The sequence below is a fragment of the Pezoporus occidentalis genome, unplaced genomic scaffold (genome assembly GCF_034315485.1).
Source record: "Pezoporus occidentalis ecotype Australia unplaced genomic scaffold, CSIRO_AGI_Poc_V1 ctg89, whole genome shotgun sequence".
NCBI classification, from domain to species: domain Eukaryota; kingdom Metazoa; phylum Chordata; class Aves; order Psittaciformes; family Psittacidae; genus Pezoporus; species Pezoporus occidentalis.
In genome coordinates this window covers 985,172-1,004,735 of record NW_026916253.1, presented here as the reverse complement: position 1 = coordinate 1,004,735, position 19,564 = coordinate 985,172, and the positions used below count along the sequence as shown (strand labels likewise).

General features: G+C 47.0%; 1 protein-coding gene across 7 annotated transcripts; it reads right to left on the bottom strand.

The window, feature by feature from the left end:
• Positions 1-12,859: 12,859 nt before the first annotated feature.
• On the bottom strand, positions 12,860-19,148 carry PLEKHF1 (pleckstrin homology and FYVE domain containing 1). 7 transcript variants are annotated; one of them, XM_062604843.1, is made up of 4 exons: positions 17,953-19,148; positions 16,146-16,280; positions 15,324-15,398; positions 12,860-14,832 (listed from the first exon to the last, which is right to left on the bottom strand). In XM_062604843.1, the coding sequence occupies exon 4, from the start codon at positions 14,818-14,820 to the stop codon at positions 13,999-14,001; it is 822 nt and encodes a 273-aa protein (XP_062460827.1). In that variant the 5' UTR covers positions 14,821-14,832; positions 15,324-15,398; positions 16,146-16,280; positions 17,953-19,148; the 3' UTR covers positions 12,860-13,998. The 7 variants fall into 7 exon arrangements, with proteins under 7 accessions (XP_062460827.1, XP_062460826.1, XP_062460825.1 ...); XM_062604842.1 differs by lacking the exon at positions 17,953-19,148 and having other exon boundaries at positions 15,294-15,398; positions 16,146-16,770; XM_062604841.1 differs by lacking the exon at positions 17,953-19,148 and having other exon boundaries at positions 16,146-16,770.
• Between the last annotated feature and the right edge of the window lie 416 nt (positions 19,149-19,564).

Sequence of the window (19,564 nt, the reverse complement as noted above, 5' to 3'; positions counted from 1 at the left end):
CTTGAAAACACGTTTTTAGTGATGTGAAAAGCTGATGGAAATGAATGGTAAGTGGGTACTCCTTACCCTGTCATAGTTTCATGATGACAGGCCTGAAATCTGTGGTTTTTCAGTTTTACTGACAGATTATACACACTGCACTGGCTCTTTAAAACTTTACACACTTTGTATAGTTTTAACGACTATTTTTATGAAGCAGTTACTTTCATTTGCAATCTTCTGGTTATTTCACAAATTAAGTTTTATCCTTCCAAAATAATAGCAGCAGATGATCTGCGTGATAGAGTAGCATGTCGCCTGCTATCATAATTCTTCATTTGCTCTTCAAACCCAGACATGAAAAGTTGACATCTTAATGTAAAGCAGGCCATAGAAAAGATGTTGGTTTCAGTTAATTTATAATAGTATATAGTATTTAAACAGATTGTCAGAAGTTTTAGAGTGGTTTCAAACATCAGTATCATGACTCCCGTTTTAGAGGTATTCATAAATTTGAGCCCAAATGTACGTAGTAAGTTGATTTTTATCATTCGTATCAGTTTAACAGACATGAATGGAGCTTAGATAATGTGAATTGGTCCTGTATTCTGCTATGTTACTCTATTTCTTAGGGTATTCTTTCAAATGCTAGAAATGATAGATCAGTTAGAACTACGATGTTTAGCCTTCACTATTGCATAAATGGGGTATGTGTCATACAGATACCAACAGAAACAAGGTCTAAGTAGTCTGGAGTTCTGCAAGGATCAGTCTAGCTTATGTTAAACCCCACTGCTGCTGAGCTTCCAAGGAGCTTTATACTCCATGCCACAGGATAGCGTGCTCTTAGTAATCAGTATTTTAACTTTTCAGATTTTCAGGTTTTCAGATGACTGAGTAGAACCAGGAAGAAATGAATTGAATTAAGTTTGTTCTCTGTATCATTATTTAAGAGGTTTGATGCTCATGAAACTTCCTGGAAGGTGACAGTTATGTATTTTCAAAGTGGTAGCAATAGGTTTGTGGTTTGGTCTGAAACACATTTCACTGCTGGTAAGAGAAGAAAAACAGAATCCAGCTCAAGAGAGCCTGGATAAGAAAAATTGGGAAATAACCGCTTCTGATACATAACTACTGAGGGAGAATGAGCATGGCACCACACAATGGTTTTGTGGTCTGTATGTAATTTATGACAGTTCGTACTGTTGAATGCTGCAGAAAGATCAAATTCCACCTTTGTGGCTCTGACTACAGAGCTACCATATGGAGGTCACTGTGGTATTTGGTATGTAGCCTTCTGTGGGTGTTTGGGCAAGTTGAAAGAACCCTTCAGCAGATCTGGTCATGTGAGGAGAAGACAGGCTGCATGAGGATGTAATAATACCTGTCTGTTGATGTTCTTTGGTAGAGATGCAGCTGTCCACTGCTGCATTCCTGCTTGGTGTTGGAAAAGGCCACAGGCAGCAGTGCCATCTTCTGAGACCTCTCCAGCTGAGTGTGCAAGGCACAGTGATCACCAAGGAAACCCAGTACTGTGGCATCAGCAGCTTCAGGAGGCTGCTGAAAGAGCCACTATGGGGGGATGTACATATTTATGTAGAGAAACCATCTGTGATGCTGGTTATTAACCTAGTTTGGTTGTAGATGTGGCAGAATAAAGCTATGTTTGCACTGGCAGATGTTTTATTTTTAGTTTAAAATTCCTTTTTTTTTTCTCTGTGTTTTTGTTTTTTTTTTTGTTTTTTTTTAAGCTGTCTGATTTGAAGATAGAAAGCAAGCACGATTATACAGTGTGATGTTAGCAAAGAGAGGGAGTATCTTTTTTCTCTTAATTAAAAAAAAAGGCAACCCTGAATTCAACCATAGATCAGCAATTGAGATGTGCCATCTAGTGGCAAGTAGATCATTTCTCAAATAACAGCCCAGCTACAGACTAGACTGGAGTTTGTACACGTTCCTGCTGCCCTAGTTTAACCCCAGCTGTCAGCCCAGCCCCAGTAGTCACTCGCTTGCTGCCCCTGCATCAGATAGGGGAGAGAATGGGAAAGGTGATGATTACTGAAGAACAAGTGGGTTTTGTGAGCTGATCAGCAGCCAGTTTACAAAGACTGATGGACCACAGTCGAATTGGCAAGCCAACAATTCTTGGTTGTCAATGATGAAATGACTTTTTGGACAAATCTTTTATATCCCTTAGGATATCATAGAATCATAGGATGGTCTGGGTTGGAAAGGACCTTACGATCACCTAGTTCCAACCCCCTTGCCATGGCTATCAGAAGGAGGATTGGTATATATGATTGATACAACCTGCGCCACTGTCCCGCCATTGGTACAGGGTCTTCTGTCCAGGAGCTGTGTCCTGTGGTCTCCCCAGTGTGGGGCCTCTGGGACTTGAGCACAGCAGCACATTCATCCATTGATGAAACAACATCCCTTGCTATGTAGGCCTCTTTTACTTTTTCTGGTGCTTTCACATACACATAATTCCAGTCATACATCATTTCCCCCAATCTTAATATTTCTGTTACAATCTATGCAGATACATGTGGAAACTAATTTCTTCCCATGTTTTCCTTGCAGCAGCTCCAGTAGTGCTCACTAGTAAAATACAGGTAGACTCAAGGGTTTAACCCTGGCTGGCTGCAGTGGTAGGACCTGCTGAGTTCGCCAGTAGTTTCGCAGCACCTGTGCAGCCAGAGGATGTAAAAGCAATACGTTTTTCCCTAGAGTAAAAGCTCTTCTAGAGAAAGCAATAGCTTCTTAGAAAGGCTGTCATTGCTTGACCAGCTGATGTATAACTCCAGACTAATTGAATAGCAGACTTTCAGCTGGGTTGGAAAGCTTTTAAAAACCCAAAGGCCTTTGCATTGCAGTGAACTAAAGCTATTAGCCCCTAATTAAAACATGAGGTTTCATCTTTACCTTTCTAGTGATCACAGAAATCTATGTGTTTTTCAGGCTGTAAGCCAGAAATCAAACATTCATCACATAATTGCAGTAAGTGTGTGCTAATATGACTCATTAAGTGTGATCTATGAATTTCAGAAGAGTCAAAGAGATAACTATATAAAATTATTCTGAAGTCTGCAAAAATGAAGGCATTCATTTCTTTGGATGAGTGTTCAGCAGGAAGGATTTAGAGAAATGTGAACATTACAGCTTTCAACATTTGGTAAAGACATCTGTACCTTTGCCATTCCCTAAACCAGTCTGGTTTCATCTGGTGTCCCTGCTAATCTTTCAGCAAAGACAACCCTTCAGCTGTCAGCATGGTGGGCCTCAGAAGAGGTATCACCTTCTGCTTGTTTGCCAGGTGACTTCAGTAACGTCCCATCTCCATCCTGGACGCACTTTTCGTTAAACACTTTGTAATCTGTCAGTAGAAAATGGTGTGTTACAGAAGCGTGCTATCACTGTTACACAGCAGCTAACCACTATCTGACCCTGCAGTCAGGACATGAGCGTCGAAGGAGGACTGATGTCATAAATGTTAGTAGAGGTTAGCAGCACTGGGTTGAAGAAACTGCTAAATTGTGAATGTAGTTGTTTGCTTTGCTGCAGGAGAATGAAAGATCAACACTGGTGTTTGACCTTAACTAATTAGACCTCACATAGGAGTGTCTGACAGGGATGCAAATAGTTAGCATTCCTTATTTCCTGCTCAGACTCAGGCTGAGTGGGAAGGAGTGATTTAGGGTGAAATTAAATCTTTCCTGTGCTCTGACATGTTGCTTAGGAGTAGAGTACTCTCAGATATTCCCTAGTACATGTAATCTGAAGACAGCAGGAAGGGTTTGTTATTTCTGTATCAGTCAATAAGATGTGATGAATAGTCTTTGTAATATGGGGTCAAAACTGATCTGACAAAACAAAAGCTTCAAAGGTGTTGTTTTCCCTTTGCCCCACTGCAGCATCCTGAGTGACAACTTGTGTTGAGATGTTACAACAAAATAATGAGAATCTCACAGCTGAGGCAGAATCAGCCCATGAACGCTTATGGAGTGAGGAGGGTTCCCAGTGAAAGAGATCCTGGAGCTGGGGCCAGTGTGTGTTTAGCCTTGGCTATTCCTTTCTAGGTAACAGTATTCGCTCCCAGCTGGGGGGGATCCATGTCTCCTTCTGAAGTGGGTAAGCCAATGGTTGAAGCCTGTCCTGGGTCCAGAGCTGTAGATAAACTCCTTCTTCTGATGTTTGTATGAATGTGAGTTTTTGGGTTAACCCAGCAAACTGCCGGTTGATAGTTCCTGTGGATTTCTTTCCTCTTCCTGGCAGGCAATTCTGCTTGGTACTAATGGAAGTCTTCTGCAAGCAGAAAGGAGGCCAAGGCAGCTCTGACTTCTGACTGCTATATGCATTTACTCAAAGTTCTCTTAGGGTTTTTAGCCCAAAATGGAGGGGCCATCTGACTTTTCCTTCTTGTCCTTCCAGGTTAATTTTAAGCCCTACATTTTCAAAAAACCTAAATTAAGGACTTTCTCCCTTTTAGTGCAGTGAAGGATACAAAAGACATAATAGCTGAATGTAATATTTGGGCTTGAGGGAGAAGGAGTGCAAGAGCAAGTGCCTCAAGAAAGCGGGGGACAAGACAAAGTAGTTCAGCAAATACTGTGGTATAGTGCAAGACTTGCTGGAGTATCAGCAGCCTGCTCTGTGAGCTGAAGTTCACGCAGCAGACTTTTGACAAACTGTAGTTTATTAGTTGCTTATGCAGGAGCAAAGTCAGTAATAAAAGGCTAAATAGTGTGCTGGCAAGGCAGGCGTTTGGTTCTGATTTGGTTGGTTTCCATAAAAAAAGGGCCTTGCTTGTTTTTTTCCCAGCCATTCTCTCCAGGAATCTGTGTATAAAAATATTTGTTCCATAACCACAGTGAACAGCCTCCCTTTGCCTGGCAGCCGTCTGCATAGTTGAGGCTTTCTTCCGTCTCTGAAGTTTAACTCTGCAGGAGCCTGTGCTGAGTCTAATCCTACTTTTGGGCTTTCATATCCCCAGCCCAGCCCTGTAGGACTGGAGTTGCTGACAACAGTGGCAGCACAACCCTGTGAGTACAGGGTGAAGATCAGCCTTCATGTTGTGCCACTAATAATAAGGAGCAACAAGGATAATAAGGAGTACTCTTGTAGTGCTTTATGTCTTCCAAGTGCTCTGCTGATACTAATTAAGGCTTCATGCAGCCTTGCAACAAAGGTATGTGTTTCTACTGTGCATAATTTAACTGTACTGTCTCGTTATGCAATAAGCCACAATTGGGTGATGTCTTCAGACAGCAATCAGGAAATCAATTAACCAGCTGCTGGCTGCTCACACCCCAACAACTGAGCCAGCTTCAAAGCTGCCCAATGTCTTTCAGTTAGCCTTGGCACATCTTTGGGAACCTCAAATATGAGTGTGCAACAAAGTGGCTCTTGTGCTTCACAGTTTTCAGTTTCCATCATGCATGTGGCCTTCACCATCCCTTAACCCTACCTGGAGGATGCAGTCCCAGTACAGCTGAGTTAAAGCCAGGCACTGCGGTGCTTAGATGAAGAGCCCCAGTTTGTGCCGCTGGTGCTGTGTTGTGATTACGGTATCGTACTGATGTGCACTGGTGGCAAAGGAGAACAGGGTCATACGGTGTGGTGCTGATGTGTCAAGGAACAGAGTGGGTGCTCTACTTTAATTGCAAGGTTTCAAAAGCCTTTCCAGGCAGTGAAGCCCTGGCCTGCAGCACTGCAGTGCCTGCCATCAGCTCCCAGCATCAATGTGATCCAGTGGTCAGCAGGAGGGTAGGTGTCAGATAGGTAAATGTCACCGGAAGAAAGATAACCCTGATCAGATGGTCACGGTGCTGGTCTCTGTGTGACCTATTTCCCATCTAGGAAGAGCTAGAGGTCACTGTGGAGAGATTTCTGGCAATACAAGTTCAGTGCTCAGCAGCAGCTCAGAAGGCAATGAGAAGGTTAGGCTGGGTGGGGAAGAAAACCAGGAAGGCAGCAGTAAATATTGTTAGGTCACTGAATTGAATAGCCACGTATTGAATAGCCTGTACAGCCTGCTCCATCCCCTCTGGTTAGTCCTTTTGGAACTGAAAAGGCGTTATATAGCTATGAAGAATACAGAGAAGGATAACAATGTATGGAAGGCATCTGTGTAAAGAGAGATGGGCTGGTTTAAAACTTCAACCTGGAAAAAGCACTTATGGGAAGAGCTCTGCTAGTGGCTGTGAATGGCACAAAGATTAATACAGGAGCAGTACTATGGTACCGAAGGCAGGGTGCACCAATGAAACAGGCAGAGGTTCAGGAAAGTGCTTGTTCACAAGGTGTAACAAGGAATTGAGGAGCTCGTTGACACAGGATGCTCTCAGTACCAAACCAAAACTGCGCTCAGAAAGTGATTACTTAGATTGATGGCAGTAAACACTATCAAACACACTGGTCCAGAATCAAGCCTGGCCTTAAGAAGTTTCTCACCATGGGCTGACACAGACTAAAGCAGTGGAAGTGGGTGCCCTGTGGCTGCCTCTTGCATGCCGTCCGTTGTGATTTTGGAATAGGTGACCTCTGGCTCTGGTTTGAAAGACTGCTTTCATGTTACCCCAAACACGTGCAGCACACAGTTTCTGCAGTGTTGTGCTAACATAGGTGCTACCACAAGTAAAATAGGACATATGTGCTGCCAAAGCAATTGCATTCTGAGAACAGCACGGCACGCTTTGTGTTGTGCAGAAGGGTTTTCCTGTGACACAGGAAGAGCTGCCTGTTTGCCTTTGTGCCTTTCATCCTGCTCAGGAGTGGACCCTTCCTCTCTGGGTGCTTTCCAATGTACAAACAATTGATTAAGCAAAGGTAAGAAACCCAAACCTCTTGCAGTCCATCAGCTGCAATCAGTTATTTCATGTTCTCAGAACTGCAATATCAACTTAAAAATTAAACCAAATGTCTTTATTACTTGTGCCAATCAGAAAATGCCTCCATGCTACCAGAATCCAAATCACTAGGCAGTATTTTTAAAGAAGGAAGTCTCCTTTATTCAGACCCACATACAGTGGAAGTTGTATTTAGTCATGCTACTGCTTTGTTCTGCAGAATGGGAAAGTCGTTTTACACAGAAAGATGACGTGGTCTGATTGAAAAGTTCCTCCTGTTTTCTTTTTGAATGTCTTAAGTGTTCTCACAGAACTAATTAAAAAAAAAACATAATAAAAGAAGAGACCTTCTTCTCTTCCCCTCTCCTGCTGTTCTTCCCAATCCTGCAGGCAGCGAGCCTGCAACTGCAGAGATGCCTGTGGTGCAAGGTTGGCTCAGCCTGGAGGGATGTCTCAGCATTGCACCCTACTGGTGTGGCTGGCTCCAGGAAAACTCAGTCTGCAGGACATGAGAGACCCATTCTGGTGGAGAGTAGGCACGGAAGAGAAAGTTCAGCTGGTGCTGAGTGTGAGGCAGAACTGTAGTGGAGGTGATCAGCTCCCCGTGCTCCCCACACGTCTGGTTCTGGAGCTGCCTATGACAGCTTGTATCTGGGGAACTGCACTGCTGGTGCTAGGGCGAGCATCAGCTCCTCAGCCTGCTTCCAACATAGGGCCTTTCCCCATCCCCCAAAGGGAGGAGGAGCTGCAATGCTGGGGGCTCCACCCCGTGTATCATAGCCCAGATGGCTCTCCTGAGTGGTGAGGGTGCTGAAACAGGGAACCTATGTGAAGGAGTAACCCTGTTTTCATCAGTCTGTCTCTAACTTGTAAGGTCTAAACCAACAAATGTATCCTTTAGAGTCCCTTCTGTGACACAGCCATGTGCTGCAGTTTCACTATGGCATGTCCCTGAGGAGACAGAGCATCAGCCGTTGTGAGTGGTCCCTGCTTGGTGACTGCCAAGGTGTTTGCAGCGCTTTGGGCTCTGGGGCGTGCTAAGAGGGACTGCCCTTGCTCGAGGGCTACACCAGCTGCATTGCAGACCCTGTTTCGATGAAAGTAACATAGCTCTAGCTGCTGTATTATAGTGACAGCAGTGGTACTGCTGAAGTCTTGAAATAGCCAAGTGTGACAGTCGCCTCTTGTCCTCCCCAGATGAACACCATAGCAGTTCATCACTGATTCTGTAGAGCATCTCATTGTGAAGGCGATTTCCTTGCAAGCAGATGGCTGAAGAGTGTGGTGTCCCAAGTGCTTGTTGGGACAAAGCACAGACACAGGGCTTTGCTCAGCCTGCTGGCTGTGGGTGTTGGATCTGCCTTGAAAGTGGCCCTAGTAGAATAAATAGATGTGACTGCAGCCTGAAACCCTGTGAGACAAGTTCGTCCCCCGTCCCCCAGCCACACTGTGACTGACACTAGCCTGTCTCTGTTGAGGTTTGGGGGGTAAGGCATCTCCCTTGCATGAACCGCAGCAGAATGCTCTGCTGCAGAGGCTCTTGCAGGGTTAATGCACAGCATCCCTCCTCCCTCTGCTCCATGGGGTGATTCAGTAAAGTCAGCTGTGTGAGGAGTGTCAGGAGAGCAGCTGGGTCCTGCCAAGGCAGTGAGAAACAGCCTCTCCTCACAGAGGAGACGCCCCTGTGAGGGGTGCCAGGCTCCCTGATAAGAAGATGCTGGGGCAGTTCCCATGTTCCTCTGTCCCCAGCCACAGAGGCTGGGCCCGGGTGCTCTCTCAGGGTGCACTGGGGAGCAGGGCTGGGCTGCGAAGGGCATGCAGAGTCTTAAGGCAGTGTATGAAAGACCTTTGGACTACAAAAGCCACACACAGTGAAGCTTTGCAGGGCTGCCTGGGCTCATCGAGGGGAGATGCCTCAACTCAGACCTTACAGGCTGGTCACAAGTGTGCTCCAGACCATTTTTTGAAAAGAGCTAGAGGTTGGTTTGCCTGAAACTTGCTGCAAACACCCATCAAGCCAGAGACTGACAGAAACTAGTTGTCTGTGACCTGGGTGATGGTGACTCTGGTTTGTGGGTTGGTTAGCTGGCTCGCACCACAGTATCAGAGCCATTGAAGCTATTTGAGGACAACTGGACGGGTTGTTCCCACAAGCGCTGCTCTCCTGCATGTGCTCCCAGGCACAGGGCTGGGTCTGCAGCTCTGGCACAGTGGAGAGCTGGTGTTCACATAATGGGGTACATGCAGCTCAGGAGGGCTGCCAAAGGGGACCCCAGCACACATACTTGCCCAGGCTGCCTTGTCACAGCAGGGCTGTACGCTGTAAGGTGGTCATCACAGGTTGATGACTATGTGGGGATGTGATGTGTGTCAGGGGACATGGTTCCCCCTGTGGGCTTCAACAGGAGAGGAAGCAAATCCACAGAGAGGACTTGGTGTCTCTTGAAGATCCTTTGTATATGAAACCACCAAGGGTTTGGTTTTACCTTGTGTGTAGCTCCTCTGATAAAAACATGTGACTTTTTAATTACTCCTCTGTTAGAGGAAAAGAGACCTGTCTGGTCCTGAGTTCACAGAATCATAGAATCACAGACTGATTTGTGCTGGAAGGCACCTCAAAGCTCATCCAGTTCCAACCCTCTGCCACAGGCAGGGACACCTTCCACTAGACCAGGTTGCTCCAAGCCCCATCCAACCTGGCCTTGAGCACTGCCAGGGATGGGGCAGCCACAGCTTCTTATGTTAATGATTTTCCTTCTCAAATCTGGTTTGTCATTTTTAGCTAAGTTTCTCACCAAAACAGACACTATTTAAGACAAAAAGGAGAGACTAGACAAAGCTCACACAGGGTGAAGCATTCTCTTATAGCCTGGGGCAGCAGTATCCTGGCAGCAGGATTGCTGCCTGCAGCTCTGCCCTAGGGTGGTTTAACCACCTAAGAGAGGGTGCTGCTCAGGAGTGCTCTGCTAAAGCAAACCTTCTTATCTGGCTTCCCTCTGTCTTTTTCTCCGCCCTTCTTATGACAGGTAGCTGAGCAGCTGTGTAACTTGCTATAGCCATGAACCGCTCCACAAGAGGTTTACTGAAAACATGCTTATGGTTTATTTGCAATTCCAGGCCATATTGGAAATTAAGTCAAATGCCAGTGTTTGCCAGCACTTGACACCACCTCCTTGCCTGCCCCATCTGCTGTCTTGGGACTGCAGTACCGGCTGCTGTGTCTGTTTGGAGGTTTTATGAACTGCATGTGCAGGAGAGGCTCCTTACCATCTGTGTGCACGGTACCAGGGGGGATTCTCCTACCTGGGATATGCAGCATAAAGCAGGCCTGGCTGTGTATTGCCCTTATGCTTCCCTGGAGCACCTCGCTCCTTCCCAGCAGGTCTGCAGAGCATCTCCAGCACTCGAATCTTGGGCAAGGGTTCCTCAGACCTGTTTTCCTAAATTGTGCCCACCTTGACAGTGACAGCTATGTCACATTTTACTCCTGCAAACACCTTTCTTAAAGATCCATGGCCTGAAGCAGAGTCAGAAACAGAAGCCTGTATTTTTTGTTGGAGACACAGCGCTTTAAAGCTCAGCAGTAGATGGCAACATCTGTGCTCCTCAGTTCCTCCTGCTAACCAAAAATTCCAGGCTGAGGAAAATGGGAAACTGCCTTGCAGCAGTAGTGAGTCAGGAGAGGCCACGGGCTTTGGCAGAGCCAGAACTTCTGGTTGGGTAAAATCTGAGTGTTTGAGTAACTGGGAACTGACTGAGAAACTGGCTCAGTTCACCCGGCTGCCTCCAAAAGCTTGTGAAGTGCTGAGTCAGCGCCGTGCTCTGAAAGAGGTGGTGTGTCTTGGCTGCACCTTGGGATGGTGTTGAACCTCTTTGATCCTTTCTGTATGGTTCATTCACAGAACAAATCTCCCATTACCTTTCCATTGGCTCTTGTGACTGGCTGCTACAACAGTGCCATTGTCTGCCTCACCTTCCTACTGATTTTGGCAAGCCGAAGAGGACTGCCTCGTTGCATGGCCCCTAGCTCTGTTTCCCTCTTTCTTTGCTGGAGAGTCCCCAGAAGCTGCAGCAGGTCTGATGCTAACATTCCAGTTTTGCTTTCCATGTTCAGTGCACTAATGCCTTTCTTGTTCTGACAGCTACAGGGACTGTCCTGTGGCTCCTCTGTGCCCAGCTCAAAAGGAACTATTTTTCTAGGAGTGCTTGGGCTCCCATTTTGGCTCAAGGGAGCAGAAGTATTTTTCAGGGCCAAGGCTGGTATGCATGGTGGGATGCTGCACAGTGCAGTGCCCTTTGAGCTGTGACACCTTCAAGCAGGGGCTGAGCAAGGAACCCCTTCTGGCAGCCGATCCCCACACACGATGTTTGGGAGCCTTTCAGGAGGAGGATGTGACCCTACAAAACCCCCAGCCTGCAGATGTTTTTCCAAAGTGAGCATTCAAGCTATTGCTCTTCCTAGACATATGGGTTTGCAAACTGTAATGAATCCCTGGTAAGGTGTTTATTTAGCTCAAAAAAAGAAAAAAACCAAACCATCAGGAAATGCCCCATTAATGCACTGGAGATAGAATCAAGCTGGGAAACTCCAGGCTGGGCTTTAACAGCAGAGCCGGTGATGCAAAACCCATGTGTTCAGCAGGCCAGAAGCCAGGAGCCCCAGGCTCTGATTCCAGGGCTGAGCTCTCCAGCTTGGCTAATAAACTACAGGAAAGCTGGTGGGGGGAGCCTTTGTTTAAATTTCCCCATGCTTTCCTGGACAGGCTCCTTTTACCATATGCATTAACAGTTTAAATGGCACTATATTACTTGGGGTTTCCAAGTAAGATGTCTTCTCTGATCCATGGCAGCCTCCCCGGGTCTCCCTGCTCAGCTGCAGTACAATACCTCATCGCTGCCTGCATGGAATGAGGATGTGCCACTTGCTGGAAGGTGTATGTGTGCGTGTGTTTCCCATAAGGCCATCAACTACAGCATGCACAGTAAAAACCCAGAACTGATTGGTTTTGGTAGAGTTTGGTTGGTTGGTTTTTGGGGGGTTTACTTCCCTGCTGTAATTAAGAAAAGCTCTTGCTTAACAAGAAAGCATTTGCTAGAGGCATGCCTGGCCTTCATTAGTAGATAAAACCAGTTTATAGCTCTTTTGGGGCTGATAATAGTAAGATATTTGGACACATAAGATAAAGAAAAGCTGATCTGTAAGAAAACTAAGTAGCTCAAAACTGGACTGTATTTCTGTTTGCATAGCATGTACACCCTTCTGGAGGGTGGGAGGCATTATAAAAACAATCACTGCTGCACAGAGCTATGAACTAAGCTTGGAGAGGGATGGTAAAAACAGAACTCACTGTACTTACTGCTTTAAAACCTAAAAACATCTGCTTAGGTCACAAGGTTTGTTGACCCACTCCAAGCTGCGGCCCCACCAGAAAAATATCATTTCAGTTAATACAGACTACTGCAGGGGATTGCAAAAGACTTGGGAAAAGTAGGTTAGATAATAACATGGTATAAATAGAAAGGAAGCATCAGATTTGGCTTTCTTTTTTTCACTCACGCTTACCTCAGGAGCAGTAAATAGAAACCTATTAGATTCACCCCACAGCTAAGGGGTGGCCAGGCAGGCCTGAATCCCAGCTGCTCCTCTTTAAGGCTCTTATTAAATAACAACACATTTATTGTCATATTTTTTCTGGTTTCTTCCTGTTGGCCATACCTTTATTCGCACACAGTCAACCAATATAAGTTCACTGAAAGAGTGGCAGTTTACAAAAGACAGTAAAAGTGATTACTTTGAATCAAAGTTTAAAAAACCCTAAGTCTGGCCATCTGGCAGGCAACGCACTGTTTGCAACAGGTCATGGTAAGGAAACAGTTTATAACACTGGCAATGTACTCCCAGCCATATTCCTTTTCCAGAGTATAAAATACACAATTCAAAAATATAATCAAAGTAATAATGAGTTTGTAGAAAATCTGCTGCAAAACAATTGCTGTTTTCTGATTTGTTTTACCCCCATGCTATAGTATGATAAAATACTTGAATAAACATGGCTTATTTCTAACTTCATTTGAACTTTAAAGTTGAATTCAAGTGAACTGTAAAGTCTTGGGCTCCAATCCTGGAACTACATAAAGGATCTTAACTTTGGATTTGTAAGACTGATAGACATTAGGTGAGCCCACAGGTGAGTCTCATGCAATGCCTTGGGCTCCTGCTCAGGAGGGAAGTGGAAGTGCAGTACTTCACAGGATCTTAATTTAGGGCATTTTCCTGGATTTTTCAAGACTTAACAAGTCTTCCCTGGGCTACCCTTTTACCTGATAGGCTTGAGTTCATTAGGTTGCTGGTAATCGTAGATTAACAGCCCATTTTTGAGATCTAGGGCTCTGCACTTAGTTGAGTCAACTGCAGTAAGTCTCTCCCCTCCTCATCTCACTCCTCTGCATAATTTTAGCTGTCCCCCTCACCTTTCCTTTCTCCCTCCTGGCCTGGTACCATCAAAATGGCCTCCTTCCATGTGAGATTGCTGGATGCTCCAGTGCTTTACTAAGGTGGCTCACACTGAGCCTTGCATGAGCTCCCTGCATTTGGAGCACTATTCCCTTAGTGTTTCCAAGTTGAGAGACCCACTTGTAGAAGTGGAAGCCTATAAGACCTTACCGTGATAAGCAGCTATCCTCTCAGGCTGGCAGGCTTGCACTGAGCATCTCTGATGTGCATGCAATGCTCATGGGAAACAGTAGTTGGAACACCCCTTGCCATGACAGAGCAACACACTGCTAGCAGGCAAGTGTTTAACTCTATGATTTCTTGCTCCTTTCTCTCCCAAGAGCCTATCTCAAAGCATTTAAGAAGAGAAGTCAGTATTGCTCTGTATTTACAGACAGGAAGACTAAGGCACCAAAGGTTGAGCTCACTTGGCCAAGCCTGATCTGCAGGTCTCTACCCAGTCTGTACTCTTCACTGAGCTGTTGCTCTCTTCACTCTGTCATATGAGACACATTCTCAGACGGGTAATCCCATCTCTGCTGCTCAAACAGACACCACATGCAGGGGCTAAGATCCACCATCCTAGGCACAGCTTCCAGGGAAAACATCAAGAAGGGTGTGCACTGGAGGCCAAAAGCTGGTTTCACAACGCCTAAATGCCACTGACTCCCTAGGACTTCAGCTATGGAAAGATGACCAGGATACTTCTGAGGTATAGAACTCAGTGTCTGCTGGCCACTGGTCAGCTTTGTCATCATCAGACTTGTCGCTGTCATCACCACTGGAGGGTTCATAGCCTGGGATGGCAGAGCAGATCGGCTCCTGCTGCCTGCAGTCTCCCTCCGCCTCCTTCTTCTTTTCTCCCAGCAGCTGCCTGTAGCACAGGTTGCAAACCCTCAGGGGCTTGGGGGACAGCCGGGGCATCAGGAACCTCTGCCTGGAGCAGTCTGCACAGACAACAAAGCCACACTTGCGGCAGTGGTGCCTTCGCGTGAGAGCGGAGAATTTGGTCTGCGTGCAGCGCATGCAGATATCCGTCGCCTTGTCCGGAATCCAGGGAGCCGCGTGCTCCGTGGAGGGCTGCCGGCCCGTCTTTGTCAGCAGGTGCCTGATGCACTCCTCCAGATGGCTGATCCACTCCTTCCTCTCCGTCAGGGAGGCTGCAGAAACCACAAAGGACTTCTTGGAGGTTTTAATCATCCAGCGGTTCTTCATCTGTAGAGTGTCTGGCAGCGTCTCCAAAGTGACATCTTCAAGGGGAATGATGTGCTGGGAATTGTACTTCCTTTTGTTGATGACTATGCTGCCATAGACAAGGATGTCGTTGAAGAGGAAGAATATCCGAGGTTTTGGTTTCTTGCGGCATTCTTTGGTTAAAATCCCTTCTCCTAGAAGGACCCTTCCTGGCACAGCTAAAGGCTGTCCAGAAGCCCCAAAGCAGTTTTCTACAGCAGCAATGCGCTGGCTGTTGATCTCAGTGTTTGCAAGATGGTCCACCATCTCCAGCTCACTCTGAGGAAAGTAAAGAGGGAAGTGGTGAGCTTGCAAACATTTGCACCACGGTGAGGCTAAGGCAAATGCATGCACAGATGAGACACTTCTAAAGCAACCTGAGGTTACGATAATCTCCTTACCACTCCTCACTAGTTTGTTACCTTTACAAGTTAAATTTTCAAACTTTATGACACCACTTTGCAACAGTGGTGGAAGCCCTTGAAAGGCAGAGCCAGCTCCTTCATCACAGCCATGCTTTTTACTAGCATAACTGTGCAACCATAAAGAAAGTTGTTTGGTCTGAACCTGCTCTTATGCAGGCATAAGTACTTACTGTACTACATAAGCTGAAGGGTACCAGGACCCCTCCTTTTATCCCTCTTGGTGCTGGGAGCTAACTGATGCTCGTCTGGATGCAGGCTCAGGGAGGAGATTTATGGTCTTAGGAACAAGCCTCCCATTTCTGACTGCACACCCACTTTCTCAAGGATTAGTTAAAGCACACAAACCCCACAATGATGTTTGGGGCCACAGCTGAGGCAGCAACAAACCAGTGCAGGATCACTTGTTCCCTCTGGTCCTCCCTGCATGACAAAAAGGGGGGAAAAAAAAAACCACAAACAAAAAATCAAAAAATGGAAGAAGCACCTACTCTGGGAATAAATCCACGCAAGCCAAGCCCTTCCTCCCTTACCACAGTTACATCGGGGCTGCTGGTGCTTCCACTTGAAAGACATGTTATTCTTAAAATAGCTTGATCTCTGCTGAAGCATGTTCATCTATACCACACCTCTGCATCCTCCTTCTCACATAGTCTCAGGTGTCAATAGTCTGCTGGGGCTTTTTTTAGATAAGTGTACCTCTGCAGTGAAAGCAGTTGTTTGCTATCAGTAGTTTGCAGTGAGGAAAGCGCTCCTTGCTGGTTTTGTTGCACCTAGTCCCTCCTGTACTGAAGGGTGCTGCCCTGAGGCCAGCTGGCCACGGGAACCTGAGTCATTTCCTCCTCCAGAGAGGTAGCTCAGCCATCACGAGGCAGCTCCGAGGTCACAGGGATGTGTATCCCCCTGGCTCCTGTTAGCAGTTCATTGAATCACTGATGCAGAGCTGTTTCCCCATGGTTTTCCCTGTTCTCCTTGTCCAGAGTCCCTGGAGCCATGGACGTTGGAGGGGAAAGGGAAGGAGAGGAGGACAACATGACTGATCCTGTATGTTTAGAACAATGATAATTTGCATTCTTCCCTTGCCCTTCACCCCAAATCATCCCTTTGGTATGCTAGAAGGGAAACCACAGAGCTGTTGCTCAAGGGTGCCGCATGCTATTTACAGCTGACCTGAGCTAGCTGGCAGACAGACCTCTTAATTCCTCTGAGTTCCCAGAATTTCCTTCTCTAGAGCAGGAGAGGGTACAAAGGCACAAAGTTAAGATGCAGATTTAGCCTGGGGAGACCTAAATGAAGTGACCTACCCTGCAGAAATCAAAAACACTAGAGAAGTATTGAGTGGCCAGTGCTCCTGAAAAGCTGGCTTCTTTGAGGTCCCCCTTGAACTAACAGGAGGATCCCAAGGCCTCCAGCTTCCTTCTGGAAGGATGTGCATCCTCAGGGTCTTGAAGCACCAGAATGGATTTGATGGAGTTGGACAGCATTAGGCATATCCACTCATATGGGTATGCTTCAGTGTGAAGGACAATTTACAATGAACTGAAATGCTCAGATGGAGGGAATCTGATACCCTAAGCAGCAGCAGCTGAAGAAATGCCTCAACCAACCTGCGATCTCAGTATGGACATGCAGAAGTTGTGGAAAGGGATTTATCACTGCTGTCAGGAGAGGAGAAAGGCTCTGTTCTCCTTGATGTGTCAGCCCAAGTGGACCTGAGCATGGAAGGGAGCTGCTCTGCTGCAGGACATACATCCAAATCTGTTCTGAATTACAACAATGCACCATGTGGTGGTTTTTTTTTTCTCTCCCTCTTAAATGAACAAATAAGACTGAAGAACAAATAGGCAGGGCAAACTGCTCTACAACTGAACACTAAACTCTCTGACCGTGAATACGCAGAGTCACATCTATCTTGGAATGTGGTTTTGGGAGGTTTCTGATAAACAAATCCATGGATGAAGAGCTGCTGAGTGAAAGACCAATAATAAAGGAAAGACCAAATAATAAAGGAAAAGAAAAACTGAAATTACGGCTTGGGAAGTTTGGTGTGGAAAGACTGTGAATGCAACAAAATACTGTCAAGAATTTTTGGCAGCAGCAACACCAAGTGGGATAAAAAGCAGTTAATCCTGTTCCCACCAGTCTCACTTCCTCATATTTCTGGGTTATGGAGCACCAGCTCTCAGCCTGCTTCTTTTACTTTATATATTTTAGAAGCATGGTCCAACCTTTCAAGCATGTACAGTGCTTGACATGACTCTGTTTCTAGGTATCCTCCTATATCTGAAAACTTTTTGTCAGATATAAAGATTGTGCCTGCAAAGAGCCAGGAAACATGAGCTTATTTTCAAAGAGAAGTGCTAGCAGTGGAACAGCAGTGGTAAGAAGTAAAAATAAGAATACAAATTTTAATCTCTTTTCCTTTCCTGTTTGTTCAAGTTTGCCCTGTCGGGTCAGCACGGTCACAGTGCTTTTTACCAAGGGATACATATGCACGTGTGTCACATGCAGCAGAAGATTACAGAGCTAACATGAGGGTGTGAAGATGTACTTTACGAATGTGCTACTTTTCACAGGAGTTTTTGGCATGGCAAAGTTTGGGGTTTGTTTTTCTCATCAAGATCTGTTGGTTCTGCATGTGATCAAGTATTATGCAGTGAATATATAACTCTGTGAATATGACTAATATTCATAGGAAAAAGAATATTATTTGGCAGTCCACTTCAGAAGTAAGCAAGCCATGTTTTAAAACAATGAGCTCTTGTTCACTTGTGATTCTAAGCAGCCATGTTGATGCATGCCAGGCAAAGCATTTCAACTGAAACTCCTGGATCAGGGATCCTGGGGTATGTTTTCAAGTCGGTTTGTATCTGAGGCTTGGGCATAGCAATGTAGTGAGCTGTTCTACCCGATTCTTCTGTTCTTGCTGTCACACAGAACTGACAGTCTTGATATCCACTGCATACCTACTGCATACCACATGCAAGGGATAGTATGGGCGTAATGGCGTGCACTGAGATCTGACCGCCAAGGTCTGTCAGCAGAAAATGCCCTGCACCTCAGCTCTCTGCAGCTCTTCCTTACTCCCTTCTTCTGCTTTGCCCAGCTGAGAAGTCTCCCCAGGAGTTAAGGTCGGTGTAAGATCTTCCTCACCAAGCAGAGTAAGCAGGATGAAGCCACCTTATAGCCACAGCAGGCATTTAGAGCAACAAAACCATAGTTCCTGTCCTTTTGCTGACAGAAGGGATTTCAGCTTGCCTCTCCCTCCTTCCTGGCAGGCTGTAATTGCAGGGCTGCTGGGTGCAGGCTCTGGCAACCCTCTTCCAGCTGTGCCCCTGAGGCAGTTCAGTACATGTATGTTTTGTGACTGACTGTCGCGTTAGGTCTTTGATTAAGAAATGCCACCAGTCCTAGTAGGATATGGACAAACAGGGCTTATTGCCACTGTTGCTCAGCACACCCAGGACTTGTGTCGCATAGGGCCACAGTGAGGGCACAGCTGAGCAGTGGCATTTGAGGAGCTCAGACTGATGATACCCAAACCAGCAGTCCGAGCTCTGTTGTGGCTCTTGCGCAGGTTCAGAGGTGTCCATCAGCCTTGTACAAAAGGAAGGAAAACCTCAAACTCAGGGAAGAGCCTCACCCTCTCCTTCTGCCCAGTTCTCTGTCCATTCACCCGTTCTCAGGCAGTGCAGCACTGCGCTGCTCCACCTGCACTTCCTCCTCCCCACTGCCGCTCCTCAGCATCAACGCGGTGAGTGACCACAAGAACAGACATCCACTGGGAGCTCTGGAGCTGATGGGACTCACATAGCAGCATGTAGTAAGGCCACCTGTTACATCCTCAGGCTTGGGCACGGGCTCTTAACAAATGACATACATAGGCTGGCTGGTGAGTGCCACCGAGGGGAGAGAGGAATTCTGTCTCTCCCAGCACCTGAGAGCCCACGAGCCTTTCAGAAGGGATGCGTGGCCAAAAGTGGGGATTCCTCTCACAGCTCCGCAGCGGGATCATCCCTTCGGCTTTGCTACGTGGTCAAACTCGGTAGAGCTCCTTCTAAAAACCCTGTAAATCCGCGCTCTACCAGGCGCTCAGGCCACGCCCAGACACCGGGGTGCCGCAGATCGGCTGCCCCGCAAGCAAAGAACCGCACTCGGGACAAGGACACGCAGGCGGGCCAGGCCCTCCGGCGGCGAACACGGCCTCCCCCACAGCGGGCGGAGCAGCGGAGCCAGCTCGCTGCCCTGCGGCCGGCACCTCCCGGCGCACCAGCCGGCGCCGTAAAGCCTAGGTTCCTCCACAGCTCTCCTCCTCTGCACCAGCTACCCTCCCTGCCGCCGCGCCGAGCCCCAAGCCCCGCCGTGGTCCCCATACCTCCGTGGAAGTGCCTTGGAGACCTCCGGCGAACAACCGCCGCCCGCTCCGCAACGGCCGAGCCACGCTCCCGCCGCTCCACCACAAGGTCCCGCCTACCTCTGAGCCCGACAGCCAATGGGCGCCGGTAGGGCTTGGCGTGCCGCGGGGAGCCACGCCCCCTCTCACGGCGGCTGCAAATGGCGGATAGGGACTGGGCGGTGAGGGGCAGCTG

Coding starts and splice junctions, on each gene's coding strand:
- PLEKHF1 (XM_062604843.1), bottom strand. CDS start 14,820: ATGGTGGACCATCTTGCAAACACTGAGATCAACAGCCAGCGCATTGCT.